Source organism: Microtus oregoni, unplaced genomic scaffold (assembly GCF_018167655.1).
Source record: "Microtus oregoni isolate MIOR12 unplaced genomic scaffold, Mior012 000012F_ref0000307, whole genome shotgun sequence".
Taxonomy (NCBI): domain Eukaryota; kingdom Metazoa; phylum Chordata; class Mammalia; order Rodentia; family Cricetidae; genus Microtus; species Microtus oregoni.
Window position 1 is genome coordinate 30,340,772 of NW_024543071.1, and position 18,483 is coordinate 30,359,254.

The following is an 18,483-nucleotide window of genomic DNA, read 5'->3' on the forward strand; positions in this document are numbered from 1 at the left end:
CTTTAAAACTATTCAGTTTTCTTTAAAGCATTGAAAATATTTTTAATTGCATGGTATTTTAAAATATTTTGTTAATTTGTCAAAATTATTTTGTTTTTATGTCAAATTAATATTTTTTATAATTTATTGTCCTTGCTGTTGTGGTATAGTGATCTTAAGAAATAAGTAATTTTCCTATCTGCATAATTCTAATAACTATTAATATAATTTTTTGTTTAAATACTGTATGGATTTTTAATTTGGATCATATGTTTAGTATTTTAGTTATAATTTTTAAAATAAATCATAGGATTTTTTTATTAGAATGGTAGTGAAAATAATCCATTTTGTTGGAACTTGCCTATTTTTACTTTTCATTTTTTTAATATAACTTACATTTTTTATTTTGTATGATATTTTATTTGAAAATGTCTTTCAAACCTAGTGAGCCTCTACCAGAATGCCATGATTTTGGTGATTGATGTTTATGTAGGGAAATTTTTATTATGTAATTTTTCTGAAATATGGCCATGAAATTCTTTTAACTATATAGTACTTCCCTTATCCTAATACATCCATTCATTCCTAATTTTGTAGTTAGAGGAGGCCTTTTAATACTGTCACTCAGTATAAATAACAGGTTGTGAATTGTATCCTAAAACTATGTCTTCAGTTTTTACTAGTTTTAAGTTTTTTTTATTTTGTTTAAAAAGACCCCTTGTAGATTGTGATATTGTAGATGGAGCTTAGAGTTGTGTTGTTTCCTCTCCCAGGTCTTCATCTTAGGTCACTTTACATTTGTTGCTTTTACTTGTGTATCAATTGAAGAGACGCCTTCTTAGCTGACTCTAAGCCTTGAACCAAGTTATATGACTTTAATCCATTTCATCTGTAAATTGGTTGATTGTGGCTCAGCCTTGATTGAGTCAGTGAAAGACTTACTTTAACGTGAGTGTGCCACTCTCAATGTTCTCCCTGCAGGGAGGCCTCTCAGAGTGTGATAATCCCAGCTGCTCAGGAGGAATCATTTTCACCCAGGAGGCCCTGTGTTTCAGAAGCACTTTATAAATTAATACTAATGAGAAAGAGAGTTAATGAAATGCTTTTCTTTGTTCTTACTAAATGCATCTGTCCTCTTACTACAGTGAATTTTTACTGTGTTGATACTAGTTTTCATAGGATCACCATCTGAAATTGAAGACCTTCATTTTTTAAAAAGTAGGAATTGATTGTGTCATAAAGTTGGCATAAATCAGACTGTTTCTATTCCAGAATTTTCTATTTGCTTAGCATGATTTAACATATTGGATATTAGGTATACATTAGGTATATAGAAATATAAAGCAGGTTGTGATAGCACATATCTATGACCCCAGCACTTGGAACACTGAGACTAACCTAGGCTACATAATAAGTTTGAGGGCATCTTGTTCTATGTAGTGAGATCCTATCTCCACAGCAACAAAGCCTGTAAATTATTATGTAGATATTACGTTATTTTAATGTACCTTCAAGATAAATATCATTAAAAATATTTTGACCTTTAAATGTAGAAAAATTACATTTAGAACTTAGGGTAATTTAAGAACATTATCCTAAAAATACCTCATCCCCTTCAATTCAGAAATTATTTTGAATTTGCATGTTCATTAGCTACATAGCACCACAATGTTTTAATGTCCCAGTAGCTGTGCTGGTTTATAATTCACAGTCATTAAGAACATAACTACTCAAAAGTGCAATCCACTGACTATTTCAATAAACTTGTCAGATATGAGACATACTAAATACGAAACTATAAAGGTTCCGTGTAGTTCTTAGGCTTACTGAAATTTGATAAGCATTGATTTAACACAGCTTATTAACTCGGTCAGCCACTAAGAAGTGTTACTTCATATAGCTTTTAACACTTTGGCCTCAGCTATGTTCCAGTAGATGAAATATAATTATTTATTACCATGACTGCCTGATATTTAAAGTTTTTAGGATGTGTTTAGTTTGTTGGCTATATGCCTTCATTGTTCCTGTAAATTTCTGTATGCTGCACATAAAGCATGCTCATCCATTTTACATATGATCCTAAAATAGAAGGAAACTTTCTCTGAGCCTTGTTGTGTAGGTAAGTGAAAATCTATGTTGTGATATTAACCAGTACATACGAAGTTCAGTGACAAAGAACAGATCTGATGTAGTAGTAATAACAACAGTGAGTCCCCGCTAAAATCTACTGGAAAGCTGTGCTTTGTGACTTCATAGATACAGTAAGAAGCTGACTGTGTTACCTAATTGTACAAGTACTTACATAGCTGTCAGTCTCCTGCTTGACCATCGTCGTTTCTTTCATAACCAGATTTAGCACATTGGAATGTGTGATTTCTAATAATTATCCATTACATTCTCCCACTACAATACTGTGTAATGCTTTCTACTCTGAAATTGCTTTTGTTTTTGAATTTTGCAAGTACTCTACCACTGAGCATATCCCCAGTCCTCAAATTGTTTAATTTGGATTACTTAAGTATCCAAATTTAAGTATCCCTGCTTTATCAATACATTTGGAGTTTTATAGATATTTCTGATAAGTAATTATTAGTACTAATTATGGTATAGTATCTGTAATAATTTTTTAATCTCTTAGGTTGTACCAAATTGCCATTTTTGTAGGTAAATGTATTTTTTAATTTCTTAGTTTTAACCAAATTTAAATCATTTCCTGTCTCCTCTTTTAATCAACTCAGTAACAATTAGCATGTATCTTGTATGACCCACTTTTACTTGTTACTTTTGTCTGATCTTAATAATAAAAGAAAGTACATGTTTTAAAAAAAAAAACAGTGACTACACTAATGAATGTAGTGATGATAAATGTTGGTGATAATTTGTAAATATATAGTGTATTTTAAGTTATATGGTATAAACATCAAAATTTTCTTGACTCTGAAATTTTGTTCTATGTAGATGGCGTTTTGTTTTCTGAATTTTCTGTTCATTTAGATGCTCTTGTTTAAATTATTGTAGGAAAAGGGTTAAATATATTAAGCTCATTGGAAATTTAATATAATTTTACAGGAACCAAATGGAGTAACTATTATTTTTGTTAGTATTTCTGATGTTTTAGTTTATAAAACTACAAGTAAACCAAGATAGGTCAATTAATAACTAAGAATTCATTATTTTGGTCATTTGCTAGAGTTAACCAACCAAAATAAAATGAATCGCACAATTACAGAAGGAAATAGATACTGCTTGTAAAGATGGTGTTACTAAAACCTTTTAAGGTCAGTTGGGCTGGGTGGTACGTGTCTGAAATCTAACACCTGGTGGCTGAGCAGGACATTATAAGTTTGAGGCCAGCCAGGAACACATAGTAAGACCCTTTCTCAAAAAAAGAACAAAAACAGCAACAGTAAAGTCTATTAAACTCCTGACAAGAATGTGTACTTAATTTTGTTCATGTCTTTGAATATATTACACATAGTGTGGGTCTTCCTCTAGTACTCCTGCCAGCAGCAATAACTCAGTTTGTTAAATTATATAGTTAGCAAGCCAAAGCAAAGGAAAGCGGCCACTCTCACAGGGCTGCAATTCACCTTCTCAGAGACTGCCTGGTGCAATTATTTCTTACAGGTGATTCAGTCACCTGTGAAATCTAATGAGTTTCCAGATCTTTGTCATTCTGGGCTTAAAGCTAATAACACTAAGAAAGTAATGGATTATAATGCAAACTTTTAGAGGTGTGGGATGAGACTACCAGTGTTGTAATTTTAGCTTATTTTATATGAAACCTGAAGTTCATACATCATAACAAATAAATATCTCAGATAGTAACTGTAGAGCTTTCCTTTTATTATTGCAGAGAAGTATTCTTAATTTCAGTGTATGTTAAACAATTTCTGTTACCACATTTTTGGTGTTTTATATTATGTGTTATCAAGCTGTGTTTTTGTGTTTTATTTTAGCTTATTTGCACTAATCTTGATGAACTCAGGGAATTAATCACAAAAATCGAGAATGAACTCAAAGATCTGGAAAACAGTAGAAAAAAATCGGTAGGTGTTTATCCAAAAGTTCTATCTGTTATTGTCAGCATTAAAATTTATTCCTGCTTTTTTCCAAAGTTTTTAAAAATCTTGTTCTCCTAATTACATGAAAATTTACAATTAAAGATAGAAGCATTGTTTCTTCCATTTCTCCCATGTGGTCTAATTTTTATTTTTAATACAAAAAGATGGTATCGGGGCAAGAAGATTCATTTTCTTTGCCTGGTTTATAACAAGTAGTCTTAGATATTACTCAGTATACTGATTGTTTTCTAACTGGTAGCTTTCTAGTTACTGCATATTCTTAATTACATATCTTGAATGGAAGCCTATTACATAGTAACAACCTTTTAATTATGTGTAGTATAAAACATATACCAGACCATAAATTCTTTTTATTCTTACCAGGATAACTCCTAAAAAAACTGTTATCAGACTATAGGTTTTTAAGATTAATTTTTACTGTATTTCCTAACAATAGTTGATCAACTAATTTCCTGAAGTTTTCCTTAAGTCACTGCAGTGTGAGAGTGTCACATACATGCACTCACTGGGTAAAATGTTCCATGCTGTTCTCTATCAAGTAGATAACACCTACTTAACTGGCATTTATAACTGGATTATGTCATAGTGGAAACATAACTATATACCAATAGATAAACAGGGAAAGTGTCAAATCATACAAGAACCCTTTTATTATGAAACTACTCGCTTTGTACTTAAAACCTGTTAATATAAATATATATAATAATGATGACTGATTCAACAGATTTACAGTGGCCATTTTACATGCTGTTAGGAATGACATGTGGAAGTACTTTGAAGGGAGCAGACGAAGTATCAGAAAACTTCAGCATTCTGGAGTTATTTAGCACAAAAATGAAAGAACCTTAAATATTTCAGAAGTCTTAGATGACTGTGATCTAAGAGATGAAATAAATATTCAGAATAGTCATCAGCTAGATGTGGTGGCACACACCTTTAGTACCAGCACTTAGGAGAGGCAGTGCCTGAAGGATCTCTGTGAGAGTACAAAGCAAGCCTCATCTGCGTAGTGAGTTTCAGGCCAACCAACACTGCTGAATGAGACCCTGTCTCAAAAAGAAACAAAAAGAAAATTAGCCGTCATCACTTAACAAGAAAAACCTTATGGTCGGTATACCATCAGAGAGTAGAGGAAACATTTTAGAAATACTTCCATTTAAAAATAGTAAAGACCGGGGATGGAGAGATGGCTCAGTGGTTAAGAGCATTGCCTGCTCTTCCAAAGGTCCTGAGTTCAATTCCCAGCAACCACATGGTGGCTCACAACTATCTGTTATGAAGTCTGGTGCCCTCTTCTGGCCTGCAGACATACATGCAGACAGAATATTGTACACATAATAAATAAATATTAAAAAAAAATAGTAAAGACCTGTATGTTTTCATATGTACTTTAGGTATCTATGAAGTCTCTTGATGTGGAAGACTTTTATTAAAATTTACTGCAGTAGTATGTTCTACAAAAAAAATAATTCATGTGAGAATATTTTCAGCCAGAATTATTATCATATTTAATATTTTATGTTCATAAAAGAATGATTATTTAGTAGGAAAGGATAATATTTTTTAAAAAAATCAGAACATAGCATAGTTTTGCAGAAGCTATTGCTTTTAGTTATTGCCTCAGAAGCTATTGTTTTCATATTTCACAACTGAACATAATTCTGTAAATTGCTAAACCTTTATATACTTAACCATAACTTTATTCTGTGTATATAAAAAGTTTTTTTTCCTACTGTGTAGTTTAAGCATAGCTGATTGAAGTACTTACAGCACATACTACAGGATTTTCCACAAAGTCGTCCTCCTCCCTTAGTGGAGTGGACTGCAGTGTTAGCACATTGCCTTCCTTCACAGGATCACGTAGAAGAAAAAGTAAACAAACTAAAGGTACCTGACAGTATAGTCTGTGGGAAAGTTTATTAAAAGTTTCAGGTTTTATATAGAGGTTGATGGATTCCCTTTTGTGTCTCCAAACTACATTCTTTTGTATTCACAGGTTGCTTTTAATATTTCTTAAAGAAATGGGGTTCTTGGAATTGTACTTTATAGGGATAATTTTACTGATGTACCAGCGTAGAGTGTAAACTATTTCCCCCGACTGAAACTGCCTAGAAGATTATTACATAGACAGTTGTCTCAGCCAGCGAAAATGACCACATAGCATAAAATAAATAAGCTTTCATTTTAGAATTCTCTCTTCCCCCGAACACACCTTTTTTTCCTTTACAAAATCTATTAATGAATATCTGTAAGTTGCAGAAATTACCTTATTGGGTATTTGTTACTATTTAATAATGGCTTGTATTTGGTATCATTTAAGAGTAATATGCTCTCCTTAACAGAATTTTTACATAAACTGAAACTTAAGCATTAGTAAACATAAATAATGTCAAATATCCTTATATTAATCATTTAATGAAGAGCTTTCTTACCTCTTGTTATCTGGATACAATATAAGCCTTTGTAATTGATTCCAGGGTCATTGTTGTGAATATCAGTTGTCTTATTACTGTAAAAATCTGTTGCTATCACTTGTTCTTATTAAAAATTCATTCATATATTTTGAAGGATTATTTTATTATGTTTGCTTCTCGTCTTTTTTTTTTCCATTGCTAGGCTGTCAGTTATCCCCTCTTGTTGTGTCAGTTTATTTGCCCTAGTTGGAATGCTGTGGACTAAAAACGCAGGTAACCATACTTGCTAGGATTGGGCTTACAGTGAAGACCATAATAGAATGTATGAACTTCACCATAGAGATAGCTGCCTTGACTTACTCCTTCTCTTGTAATAGATGAAGGATTGATATTTATCCCCTGAGGATTAATGTCAAGACTAAAATGATATTTAGAATAAAACATTTCTTTAATTTAATAATGATTTTAATTTTTCAATAACAGTGAATAACAGAAGATGTTAATGTTTAGTTCCCCATAAGCGTCACTACTGAATTTAGAAATTGCACATGGGATATTGATGTAATACAGATTCATATAATAAGCACTTAGCTGTTTCAGAGAGTTCTCTCTGGGATCTATCCAGATACTGTTTCCTACCAAATAACAAGGTAAACCAGGCATTCTGTACATCGCTGTAATCCTAACAGTAGGGTACAGGGAAAGGCAGATTAGAAGTTCCAGGTTATCCTCATCCACATAGTGAGCTTGAAGCCAACCTGGACTACCTGTGACCTTGTCCTAGGGGTAGAAAACAATCCATTTTCTTATCCAGTTAAGAGTGCATTAAAAAAGGTTATTTTTGTTTTCTTATTTAACAGACTTTATATTCTAGAGCACTTGATAGTTAAAAGGCTTTAAATATATCAGGCTTTGCCATTGAGCTGCTTATTAAATGAAAGTTATAATTTCTTAAATCAAGCTTGTTTCCTTTCGATTCTGTAATGCTGTACTTAATCATCTGCCTAGCTTTGTCTAAAGTGAGGCAGGCCTCTGGTTAAGATGGAGAGAAACATAGTTTGACAAAAACCTTTTAATTTTTCTCATCATAATTTAGGTTGCATGGGTTTTTAGTGTTCTCAAAGACGAATCCCATTTTTACTGCGTGTGTTCTTATGACTTTAGTTGACATAAAAATTTCCATTGTACTGAATTATTTGGATAGCATTCTTTCTAGTCTGATTTTTTTTTAGTTTTCCTGAAATAACATTAATGTTTTAATAAATACTCAGTCTTACTGTGTTTAGAGCTTGTTGGACATACTACATTCTAGGTAGTAAAAACATGAAAGACTTTTGCTACTCTTTAAGAACTTTTCATATGAGCCTGTTTTATCATCATGTTTACTCAGTTTGTGCTTTATCATAGTTTATCCAAAGAGGCATCTGCCTTTAAGCAAACATTTGCACAGAGATTGAGCATAAGAAAAAAGTGTATGTCTTTTTTTTTTCTCTAGTGAAAAGTAAACTGCCTCACTAGGAGTGTGATATCTGTGTTTCTCTGTACAAAACAATGGTGCTATCACAGCGGTCATTGTGTGCCTTTGTACTTGGTTTTAATGCTAATTTAGATGTATAATGAAATGTTATATATACTCTTAGATATGAGACTTACTCTTAAGTGAAAATTGGTAAGAACATCAAGAGAAAATTTTACTCTGGCATTGTTAAAATACTGTTTTAACTTTTTCCATAGTAATGTGCAGTCATTTCACTGTATTATAAAGCGATCACGTTTCAAAAGGCGCTATGTAACAGTGTGGTTAGGGTGATCTCTGTCTTCTGAACTGAATGTGCAGAAGGTCGTTTTTCTAGGTCAGAAATTACAAAAGCAGAAAATACTTAGTGATGTAGTATTCAATTTTCACTTAATATTACTTAGACTACAAAAATGTCAAGTAACTTAGTTTATTAAAATAGTTTGTGTTTTTTGGGAGGTGGGTTTTGGGGGTTTTGTTATTGTTGTTGTTGTTTTTCAAGACAAGGTCTCTCTGTGTAACCCTGTTTGACTTGGAACTCAGAGATCTACCTGTCCCTGCCTTCTCAGTGCTGGGATCAAAGGAGTCTGCCACTACATCTGGCTAAAACAGTTGAATTTTATTTGTGCTGTTTTCATTCATATGAGTTTACATTCTTTACAAGTCACCTTTGGATTGTATTTGGTTTTAAATGAACCATCATTGGTCATTAGGGATCCACTGACACTTTGACAGTTTATTTTCATTTTTCTTGAAAATTATAATACAGTTATATTAATAAATTGACAGTCCTTTTCCACCATAGGATGTTTGTTCATTGTAAGAATTAAGCCTATAATACAAGTACTTTGCCTTGTGGTGGTTGCTTTTCTTTTTTTATGCACTGGCATTTGTAAGCAAAGCATTTTAGAAAGTAGCATGTAAAAAGAATTGTGTGCATTTATACATGACCTAACTTCCTTAATATATGACTCCTCATAACCTTTTTTGATTATATACAACATTACAAGAAAATCTACATAAGAAATTGGATGGTTGGTAAAAGTGGGTTTACCATTTATTAATATATAAACATATCCATAATGATGAGATACTTAATACATCTAGAATTTGTTTTCCTATTTTTTTCTCTTAAGTTTCCAGTGTCCCCAGCATTAATAGATTGCCAGCTCCCTCTTTATGGTAAGCACCCTAGCAAGTGTTAAACTGGCATTGTCAAATCCACCCCTGATTACTGCAGCAGGATGAGTTGTTCTCTAGTCATTAGGTAAGTTCCCCCGTGCTCATTTCACACTCATTGAGATGCAGGTTTTCATTTTTTAGTATTGTGTAGTTTTGTAAGTTTTTTTCCTCATATAATTCCTTAGGTTATACACAAAAGACTTAGGAAACTGCATAATATAATAAAGGACTTACCTTATGACCATAGATCAGCTTCTTTAAATAATATTCCCAAGAGGGTCATTTAAAAACTCCATGGTTTGGTAGTTGAGCATCTAATACAGAGGGAGCTGGCAAACTATAAATGCTGTGGACATTGGATGAGAAGCAATGAAAGGTAAGCTGCAAATTTAGACTATTGGCTGTTGTTGTTGTTCTACTGTATGTTCACATTAAAGTTTATAATCTGTTAATTTAATATATATATATGTATATATATATATGTATGTATTACTCTTTGGGCTGGAAAAATGGCTCAGTGGTTAAGAGCAGTTATGCTTCCAGAGGACCAGATTCAGTTCCCAGCACCCATACGGTGCTTCGCAACTACCATAACTTAGTTCTATGGGATCCAATGCCCTCTTCTGACTTCCTTGGGTATGAAGTACACACATGGTGCACATACATACATGCAGACAAAACACACATAAAATAAAATGAATAAATCTTTTTTAAAAAACTACCCTATTTTGCTTCCTTTTTTATTGTTTTATTGAGCTATACATTTTTCTCTGCTGTCTTTCCTTCCTCTCCCCTCCAAACCTCTCCCATGGTCCCCACACTCCCAATTTACTCAGGAGAGCTTGCCTTTTTATACTTCCCATGTAGATTAGACCCATGTATGTCTCTCTTAGGGTCCTTGTCTAGATTCTCTGGGGTTGTGATTTGTAGGCTGGTTTTCTTTGCCTTATGTTTAAAAACCACTTATTATCTTATGTACTCACTCATAAGTGATTTTTATACATAAAACAAGGAATAACCTATTTTCTTAAAGTGACCTTTAGTGTTCATAATGCTAAATGTATATAATACATTTGAATTTTTCCTTAAAAAAATTTTAAGCCCTGAGAATGATCATAATTTTGATAAAAATGTTAAAAATTGTACCTGTGTTCACTTATTTATTAATGTACTAATCATATTATATGCATAATTTATGTTAAATATTATACTAAGTACATTTTTACTGATGTTTTAGCACTGGGGCACCTGACTAGTTGTCCCAACTACCTGTCCTGACTGTTGATTCATCTGTCTACCAGTTTGATTGTTAGTTCTGTAATCAGTACACATGAAGATTTTGTCTTTCTTGAAATCAGTGAATTTTACATTAATAAAGGTAAGGGAGCACACTATTTTCACTCTTATTTTTCTTGAACACACACTCTGTAGCCCAGGCTGACCTCAGACTTGCAGCAATCCTCCTGCCTCCAACTCCAAAGTGCTGGAAGTGGTTACTTGTGCCACCATGCCAGTTGTTTTCCTTTGCTTTGATTTAGTTTTAAAATATGTCACTATTTTAATTACTGTTATACTTTTAATTAACACAATCTTTAGAGATTGTAACTTTTAAGATTGCAAGGGTATCTGTACAATATAACCTTATGTTCTAATAATACCAGTACTTATGAATTAGTAGTTGCACAATATAATCTATTAGTACTTATTTAGGAGTTGGCTCTGTGGGGACCAGGAGAGACACAGCATGGTGATTTAGAAAGAGAGTAGATTCTAACATTTGTGAGATACAGAATTTTAGTCTGAAGTCAATTCTGTTTTACAAGTATTTGCTGGAGTGATTTTAAGACAGCTTTCTTCTAGAAAATTATGCCCTTTTAAGTTTTAATAGATCCATCTTGGAAGGAATATCAAAATTGTTTTTTCTCATATCTATATATAATCTATAAAGTTATAATCTATAAAGTTGGTCAGTCAGAAGAGCTATTTCTGGCTTGTGGTTACTTAGTTTAAACAACAATAAATATTTGTTTATTTGAAGATTTTTATATTGAACCAAAGGTAAAGAACATTTTTATTAGCTCTAGTTGCTTATTAAAAATAGATAACTTTTAAGCCGGGCGGTGGTGGTGCACGCCTTTAATCCCAGCACTTGGGAGGCAGAAGCAGGCAGATCTCTGTGAGTTCGAGGCCAGCCTGGTCTACAAGAGCTAGTTCCAGGACAGGCTCCAAAGCTACAGAGAAACCCTGTCTTGAGAAAAAAAAAAAAAACAAAAAAGAAGAAACAACTTTTAGTGCTTTTTGTAATAGTTCCATTGTGCACTATAAAAATGAGGTCCCAACTCAGTAGGAAGCAACAGTGTTAGGACTAAGGAGTTAGTTTGGTGGTACAGTGCAAGGCTCAGGATTCAGTCCTTAGCACAGTGGTGTGGGGCAAAAATTCTGTTACTTTAATTGCATTTGGATTGTAAGCATCATATTTTATCCCAGTAACACTTGAAGCTGATTTCCCCCTCCATTTGAGTTGTTGAGTAAAAACCCTGTTTAAACACCAATACAAGCAGTGATTCTGCCCTTTTAATCACCTCAAGAGTATAGATTCACATTCCCATGGCAGTGTATAGGTTCCTTTCACAGGAGTCATTATATCTTTTGTAGTTTTATACATTTGATTAATCTTCTATGATAGAACACCATAGATATTTCAAAACAGGTTAATGGGTAAGGCACTTGTATGAAAATTATAAATCTGTTCTCTGATTAAATATTTAAGTTCCCTTCCTTGTATAGAATCTTTTTGTCGGTCATATATTTTGTAGACATTAATTAATTTTAAAAATCAGAATTAAATGTAAAATCTTCTTAATCATTTTTTAAAATCTTATAAAGCAAAAATTAATTTAGTAATTTAACAGAGACACCACTACAGCAATGTCTTGATATAAAGATGTACAGATATACCGTCTACCCTTCCTGTTCCTCATCTTCCTAGTCCTAACTGATGTCATCTGAATTCCCCGTCCTGTCACCACTGTACTTATCCAGACAGTAACTGTACAAGCCAGGTTAGTTCCGCAGGCGTCACTTTTCTCCTTTGGTCCCCGCTAGTTTTCTCAAAGACTTTAATCCTTTTTCTAATGAATTCTACCACACACAGGATATTCTTTCGGCTTTCTTCCTTAACATTCTTCCCTCTCTTAAGTTTGAGGAAAATTTAATTCTGTTCTCTCACCATTTCGTTTTCCGTCAAGTAGTTGCTGAGTATATGATTGGCACCGGTAATCCCAACACTTGAGAGGCTGTAACAGGAAGCTCGAAAGTTCCAGACTAGCCCGAGCTACATAGCAAGTCAAAGGGTTGCATAGTGAGATCCTGTCTAAAACCAAAAGAGTGAATACTAGCTCCTGTTGCATTTAATAGTTTTGATTCAGGGATTAGAATGAGCACTTCCTACTATCTCACCAATTCTTTTAGAAAAGTTTTCACTTCTAAGGTATAACTCACTGCTTACTTGGGTCTGACTTATGCTTTTCTTAGAATATATTTGAAAAGGAATGACTATTTAATATGCTATAGCAGTGTCTCAATCTGTGGGTCATGACACCTTTGGAGGTTGAACAGCCCTTTCACAAGGGTTGCCTAAGACCATCTGCATATCAAGCATTCACATTGTGGTTCATAATAGCAAAATTACAGTTATGAGGTAGCAACAAAAATAATTTTATAGTTGGGGTGACCACAACATTAGAAACTAACTGTATTAAAAGGTTATGGCATTAGGAAGCTTGAGAGCCACTGTGTGGTAGGAAATAAAAATTTTCTTAAACTGGGTGGTGGTGGCACACACCTTTAATCCCAGTGCTCAAGAGGCAGAGGCAGGTAGATGTTTGAGTTCAAAGCCAACCTAGTCTACAGAGAAAGTTCCAGGACAACCAGTACTATGTGGAAAGACCCTGTCTGGGAGGGGAGGGATTTTTCTTAAAATTTTTCTTAAAACCGTGATCCGACATCCTATTAAGATGTAAATTAGGGGTGGAGAGATGACTACAGTTGTTAATACGTGCTGCTCTTGCAGAAGACTAGCACCCACACAGAGATGCACAAATACCTGTAAACAGTTCCAGAAGATTTAACTCCCTCTTTGAGTTTTATATGCATTACACACATATGCATGCAGGCAAAACAGTCTTGCACATAAAATAAAATAATCTTTTTTAAGACATAAATTAGCATAGGGTTCATATTTGGTGTGTCCACAGCATAAAATCCTACATCTTCCTACTCTTCTAATAAACAGTTACCCTTCTAAGATTCAAAACCTCAGAAGAAATGTAACTCTTTGAATATGTAAATAGATATCCTGTTGCTTTAAAGTTCTGAAACCTTTGGGGTTATAAAGTTAAAGACTTGTCATTTAAAATAGCAAAGATGTTATGTGTGTGCATGTGTATGTATGTGTATATAAAAAGTTGGCAACTCCGTTTACACCTCTAGAATATACTTTTGCTATAGATAGTGATCTTATTATTCTTGATATGGGCAGATAGACTTGATAGGATGAAGTGATTTTATGCATGTTAAATGTGATCTGTAATATATGATTGTGACTTCCATTGGAAATAATACATATGGATTATGTGATGCAAGATATTTCTTCCTTTTGTAAACTCTCATTTTGCTTTTCTATGCTAGAAACTGCTAAAATAATTATAGTAATTTCTTAGGGAGTTTGTTAAAAAGTCTCTCTTTTTTTTCCCCCTCTCTTAGAAGTTACAAAAACTTTGCTTCATGGCTTCATTTACTTATTTGGTGAATTTATTTAAATATTTGTGCCTTTAAATGGTTTTGATCATTTGTTGGTGGGCCCCTCCCCTTTGGCACTAGAGCTCAAACCCAAGACTACATACATTTGGTAAATGATTTATTAAGATATTTATAACTGACCTAATTAGACTTTTTTAAGTATGCATTTCCTACTTAGATGATAAACATTTGGAATTTATTCTGGAGAACTGAAGATCACTAGATGTAGTGATGTTTCATTTGTATTTTAATAAATAAAGCTTGCCTGAAGATCAGAGAGTAAAACAGCTGCAGTGATCAGCCATACAGACTAGGTAGTGGTGGCACACACCTTTAATCCTGGTAGCCACACTAGTTTGCTATAGAGGCTGGACAGTGGTGGTTATACACCTATAATCTCAGCACGAGAGAAGAATATAAAAAGGAAGGAGAAAGATTTCTGTCTCAGTGTCGTTCTGAGGATTCCTGGAGGCAGGATCATCATTTTTGGACTGAGGTAGAGGTAAGAGCCAGTGGCTGACTGCCTTGCTTTTCTGGTCTTCAGTTTGAACTCCAGTATCAGCCTCTGGGTTTTTATTAATCATGCTACAGCTAAACATATTCAGATTTCTTAAAAGATATTTCCTCTTTTGTGTATTTTTGATGAGTTATTGACATTTTGTTACTTTGTTAGAGGATAAAATTTGATTGATATTGATTTTCAAGTAAGTCTAAGAAATTTACTTTTTAAACTTACGTTTCTAGGGCAAATGGTACCATCGGAGGCAAGCTGTAAAAGAATTGCATAGTACACTGATACGCCTTTTAAATGAATTGCTGCCATGGGAACCAAAGTTAATGAAGGCATTTCAAAGAAACAGGTAACAAACTGTACAATTTATTTAACTTATCCTAAGGCCCTTATTTTAAGATTTGGGGTTTTTCCATTCATTTGCATTTCATCCAATACAAAACATGTGTTCTGTGATTTGCTTTCTAATGGAAGAAACATACGGACTCAAAAGGTGATGAATATTAGTGGGGAGGATCATGATGGAGGGGATGTTTGAGACTGAGACTGGGAAGGCTACTCGTAAAGGAAATAAGGTGCACATTAGAGGGAAAGTATGCACCTTTTTCCTCTAAGGGCAACTCTATAAGAATAGAAGTGTATTTGGCATTTGGAGGAAGTACAAAGAGTCAGTTATAACCAAAGAAAAATGATTGAAGATTGACATAGGACATAAAAGTCAGAGGTCAAGTAGCCAGGTCAGGTAGGACTTAATCTCTTAAGAGTTTACATGGGCCAATATGAAAAGCTTTTGAAAGGGTGTTACAGAGACAGGATGTTCCTCCTGTGTTTCTGTTCCTTGCTTGCCTGCTTGCTTTCAGTGCTAAGACTTGAACCCAGAACTTTGCACGTGGCCAGGTACATACCAGTAAGCTATATCTCTCACCTTAAGGTTGGTTTGGTTTTTTTTCACATTGATTGGTTGATTGTTTCTGTGTGTGTGGAGGGTGGGGACAGGAATTACACTTGTGTTTACCGTGGTCACAAGTGGAGGTTAGAGAACAGTCTGCAGGGAGTTGGCTCTTTCCTTCCTCTTATGTGTGTGTTGGTGGAAGGCACTTTTATTCATTTGAACCATCACTGAGGCTATCTGGCCTTAAGTTTTAAAGTGCTCACTCTAGCTGCCATGTTGAAATTGTTGTAAAGGTGAAAGCAGATGAACTAGTTATACTATAATAGTTACCCTGAAAAAAGTGGGAGTAGCTGGTAGCATTGCACATGACAGGAAGTGGTTGGGTTTTAGATATAGCTTCAAAGTAGGGTTGGTAAAATTTGCCTAAAGAGTGTGCTTCAGAGTGTGTGGTAGGTTATTCTTATCATCAACTTGATAGTCTTCCAAAATAGTATGGAAACAAACTTCAGGCATATCTGTATGGGATTTCCTAGATTAGATTAATTGAGGTGGTTCACCCTCACCTGGGGCCCTAGACTGAACAAAAAAGAGAAGAGGAGCTGAGCTGCAGCATTCATCTGTTTTCTGATGGGCTCAAGGAACAGCCACTCAACGTTCCTGTTGCTATAACTTCTCTGCCATAATATACCCTCAGACTGAAATAATTATGCCCCTTCCTTCCATAAGTTACCTCGTCAAGTATTTTAAACCAGCAGTTAATGAAGTAGCTAATATAAATGTGATAGAAATTGATGAGTAAAAATTTAATTTGGTCTAAACGATTATCATCATGGATTTGCCATTAGCTGAGACAGGAGTGACTAAAGGAGAATCAGATTTGAAGAATAACAGGGATGGAATAGTTGGATTTAAACATGTTGAGTTTGTTATACTTTCTAGACATCTAATTGATGGTGTTGAGTAGGCATTGTCTGAGTTATATAAGTAATTCAAGACTATTAAACTTGAGGTACAAATTTGGGAGTTATCAAGATTGATTATTTTTAAGGTCATGGCATTAGTGGAAATTATGTAGACATTGAACATTGCAATATTTAGAAGTAAGGTAAGCACTTGGAAGGCAGAGGTAGGGCACACACTACACACACAAACACACACACACTAACAACAAAAATAAAATGCAAGCTGAGTGGTGGTGGCAGACACCTTTAATCCCAACACTCTTGGGAGGCAGAGGTAGGCTGATCTCTGAGTTCAAGGCCAGCCTGGTACACAAGAGCTAGTTTCTAGGACAGGCTCCAAAGCTACAGAGAAACCCTGTCTTGAGGGGAAGGGGAAACACTAAATAAATAAATAAAATGCAAAACTATTATCACTTCAGTTATTCTTTAAGGATTTTTCTAGACTGAAATAGTGGTATACACTTGTAATCCCAGCAACTAGGAGTCTGAATTGTAAATCTGAGATAAGCCTAGACTGCTACATAGTAAGACCTTGTTTTTAAAACTAAGAAAAAAAAATCTAAACTATACTGTGATGACTAATTTAGGGCTGTATCAGGCTGGAGTAGTAGTTCAATTGGTAGAATACTTGTCTTGTAATAAAGTGATTGCCTTGCAAGCACAAGGACCAGAATTTCAATCCCCAGAACCCATGTTTAATGCCAGTTACTGTGGTTCATGCCTTTAATCCCAACACCTAGGAGGTGGAGGCAGGCATCTCTATGAGTTCAAGACAAACTTGTTCATCATAGCAAGTTCCAGAATGGCCAGAGCTATATAGTGCTGTTCTATCTTTTAAAAACAAAGAAATAAACAAAAGAGGGGGGAAAAATCACTTTTTTTTTTTAAAGTCAAGCATTCACAGGGCATGCAGATCTCTAGGGCTTGCTGGCCAGTGTACCTGCTAAGTCCCGGGCCAGTGACTCAGGGCTCATTTTTCAATTCAGATAGAAAATTTTAGTTATTTATTGCTTTTCTTAATAATTCTAACTACAACCCTCAGAAAGACAAATAGATGGTGTATTCAAATTTTATTCAGAAATTTTAAGATATAACCTTTAATTTCTTAAGCATATATCATAAATTTTGTCTTCTTAGGTAATTAATAATTGGTAAGACTGAACTAATAGGCATTTTAGATACACTTAAAACATAATTTTAAGATAATTGAAAATATTTCAAGATTTAATTTAAAATGCTAATTAATTTAGCTTCCAAAAATTCCATGTTACATTGATTTATTTCAGGAGCCGCCTGAAGAAAGACTATGATGATTTCCGAAGACAACCTGATCATGGTCAGTTCACTAGGGAACTATGGACTACTGAAGAATGTGAAGGGAACCCTGAGAGAGAGCCCCCTACAGCAGAAATCAGTAAGTCTGTAGATGGAGCAGAACCTCTAGACAACCTGGAGAAAGAGCACGTGGATTCTGGTAGGCATTCAAACTTTTTAAATATAAGCACAAAGAGAACTTTGGTTTTTTGTGAAGGCAAAAGGTAATCGGGTCAGTGAATGTTGATGAGGAAATCTAATAATTTACAAAATGCTATCCATATTCTTGTAAGCAATTTCTTGGCAATCATTATTAAATTTTTCAGAGTTTCTGAAGCCATTGCCTAACCCTAAGTTATATATGTGTCATTGCCTGTTGCAGATCATACACTGCTAAACTGTTACCTGTTTGGAATTTTTTTTTTTATTGTTACTACTCTTAAAGCTCTGTTGGTAAAGTTTGCCGTAAATGAATTTGAGAAATCCTTAAGGTTGTGAATATTTTTTAAAATGAGGTACAGCCAAAGTTGATGGCTGACTGAGACTAAAGTAAACACACATAAGTATGGGTAGCTAGACCAGTTTACATGTGATTCATTTCAGCTCATCAATGGCATTATTTAGTTTAATAAGAAGTTAATATGAAAAACTTGTAGTTAGTAATATGTTAATATATTTCATATCTTGCGTGAATTGTAAGAGTGAACTTCTTTTGATCAGAAATGAACACAATTTTTTAAGAATAAAGAACAAGAAAGGCTAAACATTTGTTTTCATTTTTTGTCTCTAAAGACTAAAGTACAGATTATAACCATTCCTCTATGGCAT

General features: G+C 34.0%; 1 protein-coding gene across 5 annotated transcripts in view; it reads left to right on the forward strand.

Moving 5' to 3' along the window:
- Positions 1-18,483, forward strand: part of Kiaa2026 (KIAA2026 ortholog) — an 80,384-nt gene that overhangs the window by 56,383 nt on the left and 5,518 nt on the right. For 3 of the 5 annotated variants that reach the window (XM_041660914.1, XM_041660915.1, XM_041660918.1), the window contains 3 exons: positions 3,939-4,028; positions 14,721-14,836; positions 17,628-17,815. In XM_041660914.1, coding sequence (XP_041516848.1) covers positions 3,939-4,028; positions 14,721-14,836; positions 17,628-17,815 — 394 coding nt within the window. The remainder of the gene's footprint in view (positions 1-3,938; positions 4,029-14,720; positions 14,837-17,627; positions 17,816-18,483) is intronic. The other 2 variants (XM_041660916.1, XM_041660917.1) reach the window with 2 other exon arrangements.